At 46.6% G+C, this 13,302-nt stretch overlaps 1 protein-coding gene across 1 annotated transcript in view; it reads left to right on the plus strand.

The window, feature by feature from the left end:
- The first annotated feature begins 416 nt into the window (after positions 1-416).
- LOC136631427 (nicotinamide N-methyltransferase-like) overlaps positions 417-13,302 on the plus strand; it is a 29,256-nt gene continuing 16,370 nt past the window's right edge. Inside the window, exons 1-2 of the mRNA XM_066605715.1 lie at positions 417-523; positions 8,762-8,805. Of these exons, the coding sequence (XP_066461812.1) occupies positions 417-523; positions 8,762-8,805 (151 nt within the window). The remainder of the gene's footprint in view (positions 524-8,761; positions 8,806-13,302) is intronic.

A 13,302-nucleotide genomic window follows, 5' to 3' on the forward strand; every position in this document is an offset into this window, starting at 1 on the left:
CAAAAATGTTGTTGACTAGTGTTATGTGCTGACTTGTATAATTATACTAAATATTTATTTTATTTCATTAGGCAAGGTCCGTTTCAGTTCAACTCTAAAATCAATTATTCAATCTCTACTAGATCGTTGATCATGCACTCATTTTGAAAAACTATTGTAGACTGACAATTTTCTGTGGATTTTTTCCCCATTGATATTTGACAATAAAACAGATTTGTTTGACGTTGATTAATGTTCTATGTTAGGCTATTATAATACGTTACCTTGACTATCGCATGAAGATAATAATACTCATCATGTGATAAGTAATTCCTGCTAACAAAAATTGCAGATTGATTTCCTAGTAATCATATAAAGACCTTCAGGTACAGAATCAGTCACCCAGTACTTACTTATCAGACTGTGAAGGTTAGACAATGGATTCCTCTACTCATAAGCTCTACCATGTAGACGGCTTTGATTCCAGACACTATCTGGAGACTTACATGTCAGATAAACCTGAAATGGTCTTTGGAGAGGATTAGAGATGAGCGAACGTGTTCTTCCGAGCTTGATATTCGTGCGAATATTAGGGTGTTTGTGATGTTCGTTATTCGTAACGAACACCATGCGGTGTTCGGGTTACTTTCACTTCCTTCCCTGAGACGTTAGCGCGCTTTTCTGGCCAATTGAAAGACAGGGAAGGCATTACAACTTCCCCCTGTGACGTTCAAGCCCTATACCACCCCCCTGCAGTGAGTGGCTGGGAAGATCAGGTGTCCGCCGAATATAAAAGTCGGCCCCTCCCGCAGCTCGCCTCAGATGCCGTGTGAGTTAGATGAGGGACAGTGCTGTTTGTACCGGAGCTGTTGTAGGGAAAGAATTGGTAGTTAGTGTAGGCTTCAAGACCCCCCAAAGGTCCTTATTAGGGCCACTGATAGCTGTGTGTTGGCTGCTGTTAGCAGTGGCAATTTTTTTTTTCTCAAAATCGCCTCTGCAGAGCGTTGCACCCGGCATTAGGGACAAAAGTGCTGCATAGGCAGGGAGAGTGTTAGGAGTGAGTGTAGCCTTCAAGAACCTCAACGGTCCTTTCTAGGGCCATATTTAACCGTGTGCAGTACTGTGCTGGCTGCTGTTAGCTGTGCTGCAATTTTTTTTACTTCTCAAAATCGCCTCTGCAGAGCATTGCACCCTCCATTGATACTGCAGGGAAAGAATTGTGTAGGCAGGGCCACAACACAGTTATTATTCATTGAATATACGCAGTGCTGCCTTTTGGTGGAAAGGGCGGTGGACACGTGTCGGCTGCGTGTGCAACCTTTAAAAATCAGACGCACCCAGCTACGGTTTACTGCTGGCTTCGCCATTTGCTTTCCTTAATTGGGAAAAAAAATACCTGCTCTGCCAGAGTTAATAACTCTGCTACCCTCACGTTCTGTGACACATTAGCAGGGACACAGCACAGTTATTAAACTTCTCATGTTCATTGAATATACGCAGTGCTGCCTTTTGGTGGAAAAAAACGGAAAATATTTCTATTTGTCCTGCCTCTGTCCGTCCTAAGGGCGGTGGACACGTGTCGGCTGCGTGTGCAACCTTTAAAAATCAGACGCACCCAGCTACGGTTTACTGCTGGCTTCGCCATTTGCTTTCCTTAATTGGGAAAAAAAATACCTGCTCTGCCAGAGTTAATAACTCTGCTACCCTCACGTTCTGTGACACATTAGCAGGGACACAGCACAGTTATTAAACTTCTCATGTTCATTGAATATACGCAGTGCTGCCTTTTGGTGGAAAAAAACGGAAAATATTTCTATTTGTCCTGCCTCTGTCCGTCTTAAGGGCGGTGGACACGTGTCGGCTGCGTGTGCAACCTTTAAAAATCAGACGCACCCAGCTACGGTTTACTGCTGGCTTCGCCATTTGCTTTCCTTAATTGGGAAAAAAAATACCTGCTCTGCCAGAGTTAATAACTCTGCTACCCTCACGTTCTGTGACACATTAGCAGGGACACAGCACAGTTATTAAACTTCTCATGTTCATTGAATATACGCAGTGCTGCCTTTTGGTGCAAAAAAACGGAAAATATTTCTATTTGTCCTGCCTCTGTCCGTCCTAAGGGCGGTGGACACGTGTCGGCTGCGTGTGCAACCTTTAAAAATCAGACGCACCCAGCTACGGTTTACTGCTGGCTTCGCCATTTGCTTTCCTTAATTGGGAAAAAAAATACCTGCTCTGCAAGAGTTAATAACTCTGCTACCCTCACGTTCTGTGACACATTAGCAGGGACACAGCACAGTTATTAAACATCTCATGTTCATTGAATATACGCAGTGCTGCCTTTTGGTGGAAAAAAACGGAAAATATTTCTATTTGTCCTGCCTCTGTCCGTCTTAAGGGCGGTGGACACGTGTCGGCTGCGTGTGCAACCTTTAAAAATCAGACGCACCCAGCTACGGTTTACTGCTGGCTTCGCCATTTGCTTTCCTTAATTGGGAAAAAAAATACCTGCTCTGCCAGAGTTAATAACTCTGCTACCCTCACGTTCTGTGACACATTAGCAGGGACACAGCACAGTTATTAAACTTCTCATGTTCATTGAATATACGCAGTGCTGCCTTTTGGGCCAAAAAAACGGAAAATATTTCTATTTGTCCTGCCTCTGTCCGTCCTAAGGGCGGTGGACACGTGTCGGCTGCGTGTGCAACCTTTAAAAATCAGACGCACCCAGCTACGGTTTACTGCTGGCTTTGCCATTTGCTTTCCTTAATTGGGAAAAAAATACCTGCTCTGCCAGAGTTAATAACTCTGCTACCCTCACGTTCTGTGACACATTAGCAGGGATACAGCACAGTTATTAAACTTCTCATGTTCATTGAATATATGCAGTGCTGCCTTTTGGTGGAAAAAAACGGAAAATATTTCTATTTGTCCTGCCTCTGTCCGTCCTAAGGGGTGTGGACACGTGTCGGCTGCGTGTGCAACCTTTAAAAATCAGACGCACCCAGCTACGGTTTACTGCTGGCTTCGCCATTTGCTTTCCTTAATTGGGAAAAAAAATACCTGCTCTGCCAGAGTTAATAACTCTGCTACCCTCACGTTCTGTGACACATTAGCAGGAAAACAGCACAGTTATTAAACTTAGATTATACATTCACTAGAGGCAGTGGGGCCTTTCGTTTTCAAAAAAGGGAAAAAATTATATTTGGCCTGCAGTCTTGCGCCAATTTATTAGCTGCCTGTGAAATCAAATGACTGGTAATACAGCATGCTGAGGGGTAGGGGTAGGCCTAGAGGACGTGGACGCGGCCGAGGACGCGGAGGGCCAAGTCAGGGTGTGGGCACAGGCCGAGCTCCTGATCCAGGTGTGTCGCAGCCGACTGCTGCGCGATTAGGAGAGAGGCACGTTTCTGGCGTCCCCACATTCATCGCCCAATTAATGGGTCCACGCGGGAGACGGTTATTAGAAAATGAGCAGTGTGAGCAGGTCCTGTCCTGGATGGCAGAAAGTGCTTCGAGCAACCTATCGTCAACACGCAGTTCTGCGCCGTCCACTGCTGCAAATACGAATCCTCTGTCTGCTGCTCCTCCTTCCTCCCAGCCTCCTCACTCCACTACAATGACACCTGCTCAGGAGCGGGAACACTCCCAGGAACTGTTCTCGGGCCCCTGCTTAGATTGGGCAGCAGCGGTTCCTCTCCCACCAGAGGAGTTTATCGTCACTGATGCCCAACCATTCGAAAGTTCCCGGGGTCCGGGGGAAGAGGCTGGGGACTTCCGCCAACTGTCTCAACAACTTTCTGTGGGTGAGGAGGACGATGACGATCAGACACAGTTGTCTTGCAGTGAGGTAGTAGTAAGGGCAGTAAGTCCGAGGGAGCAGCGCACAGAGGATTCGGAGGAAGAGCAGCAGGACGATGAGGTGACTGACCCCACCTGGTGTACAACGCTTACTCAGGAGGACAGGTCTTCAGAGGGGGAGTCAAGGGCATCAGCAGGGCAGGTTGCAAGAGGCAGTGCGGTGGCCAGGGGTAGAGGCAGGGCCAGACCGAATAATCCACCAAGTGTTTCCCAAAGCGCCCCCTCGCGCCATGCCACCCTGCAGAGGCCGAGGTGCTCTAAGGTCTGGCAGTTTTTCACAGAGACGCCTGACGACCGACGAACAGTGGTGTGCAACCTTTGTCGCGCAAAGCTCAGCCGGGGAGCCAACACCAACAGCCTCACCACCACCACCATGCGCAGACATATGATGGCCAAGCACCCCACAAGGTGGAACGAAGACCGTTCAGCGCCTCCGGTTTGCACCCCTGCCTCTCCCCCTGTGCCCCAACCTGCCACTGAGATGCAACCCCCCTCTCAGGACACAGGCACTACCGTCTCCTGGCCTGCACCCACACCCTCACCTCCGCTGTCCTCGGCCCCATCCAGCAGTGTAGTTCAGCGCACCGTCCAGCCGTCGCTTGCGCAACTGTTGGAGCGCAAGCGCAAGTACGCCGCCACGCACCCGCACGCTCAAACGTTAACCGTCCGCATAGCAAAATTCATCAGCCTTGAGATGCTGCCGTATAGGGTTGTGGAAACGGAGTCCTTCAAAAGTATCATGGAGGCGGCGGCCCTGCGCTACTCAGTTCCCAGTCGCCACTACTTTTCCCGATGTGCCGTCCCAGCCCTGCACGGCCACGTCTGCCGCAACATTGTACGCGCCCTCACCAACGCGGTTACTGCCACGGTCCACTTAACTACGGACACGTGGACAAGCACAGGCGGGCAGGGCCACTACATCTCCCTGACGGCACATTGGGTGAATTTAGTGGAGGCTGGGACAGAGTCAGAGCCCGGGACCGCTCACGTCCTACCCACCCCCAGAATTGCGGGCCCCAGCTCGGTGGTGGTATCTGCGGAGGTGTATGCTTCCTCCACTAAAGCCCCCTCCTCCTCCTCCTCCTCCTCTGTCTCGCAATGAAGATGTGTTAGCAGCAGCATGTCGCCAGCAGTCGGTGTCGCGCGGTGTGGCAGCACAGCGGTGGGCAAGCGTCAGCAGGCCATGCTGAAACTACTCAGCTTAGGCGATAAGAGGCACACGGCCCACGAACTGCTGCAGGGTCTGACACAGCAGACCGACCGCTGGCTTGCGCCGCTGAGCCTCCAACCGGGCATGGTCGTGTGTGACAATGGCCGTAACCTGGTGGCGGCTCTGCAGCTTGGCAGCCTCACGCACGTGCCATGCCTGGCCCACGTCTTTAATTTGGTGGTTCAGCGCTTTCTGAAAAGCTACCCACGCTTGTCAGACCTGCTCGTAAAGGCGCGCCGGCACTGCGCACATTTCCGCAAGTCCCACACGGACGCTGCCACCCTGCGCACCCTGCAACATCACTTTAAGCTGCCAGTGCACCGACTGCTGTGCGACGTGCCCACACGGTGGAACTCTATGCTCCACATGTTGGCCAGGCTCTATGAACAGCGTAGAGCTATAGTCGAATACCAACTCCAACATGGGCGGCGCAGTGGGAGTCAGCCTCCTCAATTCCTTTCAGAAGAGTGGGCCTGGTTGGCAGACATCTGCCATGTCCTTGGTAATTTTGAGGAGTCTACCCAGGTGGTGAGCGGCGATGCTACAATCATTAGCGTCACCATTCCTCTGCTATGCATCTTGAGAAATTCCCTGCAAACCATAAAGGCAGCTGCTTTGCGCTCGGAAACGGGGGCGGGGGAAGACAGTATGCCGCTGGATAGTCAGGGCACCCTCCTGTCTATTTCTCAGCGCGTACAGGAGGAGGAGGAGGAGTATGAGGAGGATGAGGAGGAGGGGGAAGAGACAGCTTGGCCCGCTGCTGACAGTACACCGGCTGATTGCCTGTCATCCTTTCAGCGTGTATGGCCTGAGGAGGAGGAGGAGGAGGAGGAGGAGGAGGAGGAGGAGGATCCTGAAAGTGATCTTCCTAGTGAAGACAGCCATGTGTTGCGTACAGGTACCCTGGCACACATGGCTGACTTCATGTTAGGATGCCTTTCTCGTGACCCTCGCGTTGCACGCATTCTGGCCACGACGGATTACTGGGTGTACACACTGCTCGATCCACGGTATAAGGAGAACCTGCCCACTCTGATTCCCGAAGAGGAAAGGGGTTCGAGAGTGTTGCTATACCACAGGACCCTTGCGGACAAGCTGATGGTAAAATTCCCAGCCGACAGCGCTAGTGGCAGAAGGCGCAGTACCGAGGGCAAGGTAGCAGAGGATGTGCGTAGATCGAGCAGCATGTACATCCCAGGCAGTGCAACAGTCTTTAAGGGCCTGGACAGCTTTATGGCTCCCCACCAAGACTGTGTCACCGCTCCCCAGTCAAGGCTGAGTCGGCGGGAGCACTGTAAAAGGATGGTGAGGGAGTACGTAGCGGATCGCACGACCGTCCTCCGTGATGCCTCTGCCACCTACAACTACTGGGTGTCAAAGCTGGACACGTGGCCTGAACTAGCGCTGTATGCCCTGGAGGTGCTTGCTTGTCCTGCGGCTAGCGTCTTGTCGGAGAGGGTGTTTAGTGCGGCTGGGGGAATCATCACAGATAAGCGTACCCGCCTGTCAACCGACAGTGCCGACAGGCTAACACTCATCAAGATGAACAAAGGCTGGATTTCCCCAGACTTCTGTTCTCCACCAGCGGACAGCAGCGATACGTAAGCACTACGTAGGCTGCACCCGCGGATGGAAGCTACGTTCTCTCTCACCATCCAAAACGGGGACATTTCTGCTTCATCAATCTGTGTCTAATATTCCTCCTCCTCCTCCTGCTCCTCCTCCTGAAACCTCACGTAATCACGGTGAACGGGCAATTTTTCTTAGGGCCACAAGGCTCACTCAAATAATTTTTCTGAACAATTTTTATAAGTTTCAATGCGCTTAAAAGCGTTGGAACTTTAACTTGAACCAATTATTCGTTACACTGGGCTGCCTCCAGGCCTAGTTACCACTTAAGCCACATTAACCAAAGCGATTAATAGGTTTCACCTGCCCTCTTGGCTGGCCATGGCCAATTTTTCTGATGTACATTAGTACTGTTGATACAGCAATTTTTGTGGGCCCTCGCCTACAGTGTAATCAAATTAATTTTTAGCCCACCTGCATTAAGCGCGACATTACTACCTCAGCTGTGTTGGGCAATGCAATGGGATATTTCTATGTACCGCCGGTGGCTTCCTGGCACCCACCCATGCTGTGGGTCCACAGGGAATTATAAATGCATCTGTTTCCACTTATAAAGAAACCCAGTCTGACAGGGGCATGCAGTGTGGGCCGAAACCCACCTGCATTAAGCACAACATTACTACCTCAGCTGTGTTGGGCAATGCAATGGGATATTTCTGTGTACCGCCGGTGGCTTCCTGGCACCCACCCATGCTGTAGGTGCACACGGAGTTTTTACTGCATCTGTACACTTATAAAGAACCCCAGTCAGACTGGGGCATGCAGTGTGGGCCGAAGCCCACCTGCATTAAGCACAACATTACTACCTCAGCTGTGTTGGGCAATGCAATGGGATATTTCTGTGTACCGCCGGTGGGTTCCAGGGAGCCACCCATGCTGTAGGTGCACACGGAGTTTTTACTACATCTGTACACTTGAAAAGAACCCCAGTCAGACTGGGGCATGCAGTGTGGGCCGAAGCCCACCTGCATTAAGCACGACATTACTACCTCAGCTGTGTTGGGCAATGCAATGGGATATTTCTGTGTACCGCCGGTGGCTTCCTGGCACCCACCCATGCTGTAGGTGCACACGGAGTTTTTACTACATCTGTACACTTATAAAGAACCCCAGTCAGACTGGGGCATGCAGTGTGGGCCGAAGCCCACCTGCATTAAGCACGACATTACTATCTCAGCTGTGTTGGGCAATGCAATGGGATATTTCTGTGTACCGCCGGTGGGTTCCAGGGAGCCACCCATGCTGTGGGTCGACAGGGACTTCACAATAGGGAGTTGTACCTGCCTGTGTCTATGAATTAAAAAGCCCGGTCTGACTGGGGCATGCAGACACCTTGACAGAATGAATAGTGTGTGGCACATAGGTTCCCCATTGCTATGCCCACGTGTGCAGCTCCTGATGGCGGTGGCACAGGATTCTATTTCTCATTGCTTCTGTACAGCATTGTGGGCTATCGCTCCGCCACTTTTAAAGAGGGTCGCTGCCTAGCCGTGCCAACCTCTGCAGTGTGTGCCTGCGGTCCCTCGTCATGGCAGACGCACTTCTAAATAGACATGAGCGTGGTGTGGCATGAGGGCAGCTGAAGGCTGCCCAGGGACACTTTGGTGTGCGCTGTGGGGGGGAGGGGGGGCAATTGGGCAGCATGTAACCCAGGAGAAGTGTCAGTGAAGTGTCATACAGGCAGTGATTGTGCTTTGTTGGAGGTAGTGTGGTGCTTAGCAAAGGTATGCCATGCTAATGAGGGCTTTTCAGAAGTAAAAGTTGTTGGGAGGGAGGGGGGGGGCCCACTCTTGCCGGTATTGTGGCTTAATAGTGGGGCCTGTGAACTTGAGATGCAGCCCAACATGTAGCCCCTCGCCTGCCCTATCCGTTGCTTTGTCGTTCCCATCACTTTCTTGAATTGGCCAGATTTTCACACATGAAAACCTTAGCGAGCATCGGCGAAATACAAAAATGCTCTGGTCGCCCATTGACTTCAATGGGGTTCGTTGTTCGAAACGAACCCTCGAACATCGCGGGAAGTTCGTTCCGAATAACGAACACCCGAACATTTTGGTGTTCGCTCATCTCTAGAGAGGATACCTTGATATTTCCCATTGAAAATCTTAAAAAAACTTTCACAGCAGGTATGTATTTTTCTACATTTAACTATTCCTATTTAGTTTTTCAGTTTCTACATTTAATTTGTTGTACTTTTTTATATTTTTATTATAGAACAATGTTTATCCCTGCAACACTAACTGTATCATTATCAATAATGCAACACGCACCCAACACTATGCAGCCCATGAGGAGACTGGGTGGGGGATTTTCTTATCTCCTCTCAGTACTTTAATTAATTTAATTGAAAGATGATGATGAGCGACGGGAGAACGAAAACTGCACGATGTAAGTGCAGTTACATGCAACGAATATTGCTCAAAAGACTGCTTTTCAGCAAATTTGAGCGATAATCGTTGTGTCTCAATGGACCTTAACACAGAACCAAACCTTTTACTTACTTCTAAAAGTTCAGTTATGGGACAATTCAAAGCTACTATTATCAGGCAATTGTGGTTTACTCATTTCTACTTCTGTCATTTCGTGACCTCTTCCACCTTTGTTTTTAATGAATTTAATTTCCAGAATTTAGTGCTCAATGCAAGATTTAATCTGTTTAAGAAAATACACCAGCAATAAGTTTATGCTCACCAATAGCAGAAATAATAATATTTTTCAACTAAAGATGTTTAGCACATTCTTCTCTGTGCATTGATGTCATATTGCTGTGTTTAATAGAAGATTCTATGGAACTTGGAACAATTGTGCTACCGGAGCAGATAAAAGTCAACATTGAGATGGTCAAGAAGATACTGTAGGAAAACTAGTGAACAGAGATTATACCTGTGTAGTATCTATTAGCTAGTAAATGGTATAAAAATCAGACCCCCAGGCATCCCAAGAAAGAACTGCAGATATGGCTCTTCAGTGAAACTCAAGTAACCAAAATGTATCTAAGAATGCTATGAAAAATAGAATTTAGTTTATAAAAAATGATTTCTGAGCCTGCATTTTGCTGTGTTTTATTAACCCCTTCCCTACAGACATACAGCTACTGTATATGCATCTTATTTGCACATACTCCATGCAGTTAGAATGTATATAGTTATCCACAGCATATGCTGCGCATAGAATTGGCTTGGGAGCTGAGCTCTCTCCATACAAGGTAGGTATCCACTGTCTTTGCAGCTGACACTTACCCACAACAGCTGCAATCACAGCTGTTAACCTTTTAAATGCCATTGTCCGTTCTGACAGTGGCATTTATATTTCCTGATCGATGTAGATTTATTTGCCCTAAACAATTCTCCAAGGTCTACCCCGATGCTTTGCCTATTAAAACGTGCATGTGGCACATCTTTATTAGGTAGCCTATTAATACAATGTAATTAGGAGGTGATGGGTAGCGCTCACTTGAGGGGTGTTAAAAGATGAAGTTGGGGAAGGGTTAACGTTGCAGAAGAAGGCAAATGTTCGTGGTTGCTTGGAAAATCTCATGTATATATATGAGAGAGCAGCTAGAGGGAGCTCCGATCATGTAAATGAGGGAGAAGGATGAATGCAAACAAAAGAAGGAAAATCCTCAGCGCTCGACCAAGCAAGAAAATTTGGCAAGATAAAGGAATAAGTTGTATAACTTACTTCATGGAGGCGCCTATGTGCAGGCACCTCCTAATCCCGGATGGCGTATCACAAAGTCAGTGGACACCGGCAGCGATGAAAGTTCCACAGTTTAATACTCACAATGATATACAATGTGTTTCGGCCCGGGGCCTTTTTCAAGTATACATTATGTTAAAAATCATACATATGTGTATAAAATTTAAAATTACCTGACAAGATAAGTGCGGGTGCAGCAAGTAAGGTTTCTGGATTCACCGGAGGCTTCACGTGACGTTTACGTCTTGCGCGGTGACGTGTAGTCACGTGGTTACGTCTCATAGGAAGATTGTTAGAACCCGTGTAGTGACGTATGGTCACGTGATTGCGTCTCATAGTGGAGTTACTGGAGCGTCATTCGGACGTAAACGTCACGTGATGCCTCCGGTGAATCCGGAAACCTTACTTGCTGCACCCACACTTACCTTATCAGGTAATTTTAAATTTTATACATATATGAATGATTTTTAACATAATGTGTACTTAAAAAAGGCTCCAGACCGAAACGCGTTGTATATCATTGTGAGTATTAAGCTGTGAAACTTTCATCGCTGCCGGTGTCCACTGACTTTGTGATACGCAATCCGGGATTAGGAGGTGCCTGCACATAGGCGCCTCCACGAAGTAAGTTATACAACTTATTCCTTTATCTTGCCAAATTTTCTTGCTCGGTCGAGCGCTGAGGATTTTTCTTCTTTTGTTTGAATACAATGTAATTGTCACATTGTGCTTGTAGTTCTGTGAGTTTCCAGCAGCACACTTGCACAGGTGTGGGATGATTTTGCTGGCTGCATGTGTATTGCTCCAGTCCGCCAATTGCCACCGGTCTGCTACACATAAATGCCAGCATCACTTGCTAGAGGGAGCTGGACATTTATCTTTCTCATCTTTCCCTCTCAGAACGCTGGTGTTTGAAGTCATGCATATGTTGCTTACTGTTGCTTCATGCATGAGGATTTCAGTGGGATTCCCTGTTGATATAAACAGTGTCCTGTTCAGCTTGTATGCTATTTACCATCTATGGTGAGCCAGGCACCTCGGTTTCAGCGTGGGGCTGCCCCTATTTAGACAATCGCCCTGCTTACAGGCAGGACTCCCTGTGGTTTGAGTTTTCTCATTAGGGTAGGAACTTACAGGATAACAAGGACCCTTGTCATGGGTTCATGAGCTTAAGTATCTTGGCCCAAAATATGACGCAATACCTTATAGTATTTTTTTGCTATTCCATCTACTTATGCGTTTAGTATTCTTGGTAAGTGTTTTAGCATTTGTCATTTGTTGTTAGATGTCTGCTCACAAGTCTCATTTACTGTTCAGTCTGTTTCAGTGTCCGTTTGAATGAATTCTTCTCCTATTTGTGTTTGCCCTGGGCATGGTGTGAATTATGCTCAAGTTGGACATGATGGTAATGCAATACAATGGTATTGCATTATGCAAAATAAGAACTCAAACGATCACAAGTTCAAGACTCCTATAAGGACTAAAAATAACTAAAATAAAGGCTTTTTATTATTATAAAAAAGAATTAAAAGTTAAAAAAAAACTTTTTCCAGTCATTGCATCAAAATATAATTCAATTTACAAAATGTAAAAACTGGTATTGCTGCATTCATAAGGGTCTAGTTTATTAAAACATCACATAATTAATCCTGCATGGTGAACATTGTAAGATAAAAAATGCAATGCAGAATTGTGCTTTCTTTGATCACCTCCAAAAAAAGTTAATACACTACCATAAAAGCTTTAATATACCCCAAAATCATACCAAGAAAAACTAGATCACCATGCAAAAAATAAGCCATCACGCAGCCCTGTTAGATTTTGTTTTAAAGTTATGGGCGTTAATAGAGGGCAATAGAAAGCAATAGATTTTTTTATAAAAATAAGTATTTTTTTTAAGTATTTATTTGATATTGCTGCAATTGTATGACCCACATACTAAATATAACATCTAATTTGTTACTGTGTGCTGAGTGCCATAAAAACAACCCCCTCCAAAATGGTGCAATTACATTATTTCTCATTTCGCCCAACTTAAAAATGTTTTAAAGTTTTCCAATATATTATATGGTATGTTAAATGGTGCTATCTAAAAATACAACTCATCCTGCAAAAAAAAGCCCTCATGTAGATATATCACAGAAAAAAATATATTAAAAAGATGATTTTTTAAAGTGGAAATACCAGAACAGCAGAATGTGACCTGGACATAAAGGGTTAAATACACTCTTATCTTATATATACACTACCGTTCAAAAGTTTGGGGTCACATTGAAATGTCCTTATTTTTGAAGGAAAAGCACTGTACTTTTCAATGAAGATAATTTTAAACTAGTCCTAACTTTAAACAAATGCACTCTATACATTGCTAATGTGGTAAATGACTATTCTAGCTGCAAATGCCTGGTTTTTTGTGCAATATCTACAAAGGTGTATAGAGGCCCATTTCCAGCAACTATCACTCCAGTGTTCTAATGGTACAATATGTTTGCTCATTGGCTCAGAAGGCTAATTGATGATTAGAAAACCCTTGTGCAATCATGTTCACACATCTGAAAACAGTCTAGCTCGTTACAGAAGCTACAAAACTGACCTTCCTGTGAGCAGATTGAGTTTCTGGAGCATCACATTTGTGGGGTCAATTAAACGCTCAAAATGGCCAGAAAAAGAGAACTCTCATCTGAAACTCGACAGTCTATTCTTGTTCTTAGGAATGAAGGCTATTCCATGCGAGAAATTGCTAAGAAATTGAAGATTTCCTACAACGGTGTGTACTACTCCCTTCAGAGGACAGCACAAACAGGCTCTAACCAGAGTAGAAAAAGAAGTGGGAGGCCGCGTTGCACAACTAAGCAAGAAGATAAGCACATTAGAGTCTCTAGTTTGAGAAACAGACGCCTCACAGGTACCCAACTGGCATCTTC

The sequence above is a fragment of the Eleutherodactylus coqui genome, chromosome 6 (genome assembly GCF_035609145.1).
Source record: "Eleutherodactylus coqui strain aEleCoq1 chromosome 6, aEleCoq1.hap1, whole genome shotgun sequence".
Taxonomy (NCBI): Eukaryota; Metazoa; Chordata; class Amphibia; order Anura; family Eleutherodactylidae; genus Eleutherodactylus; species Eleutherodactylus coqui.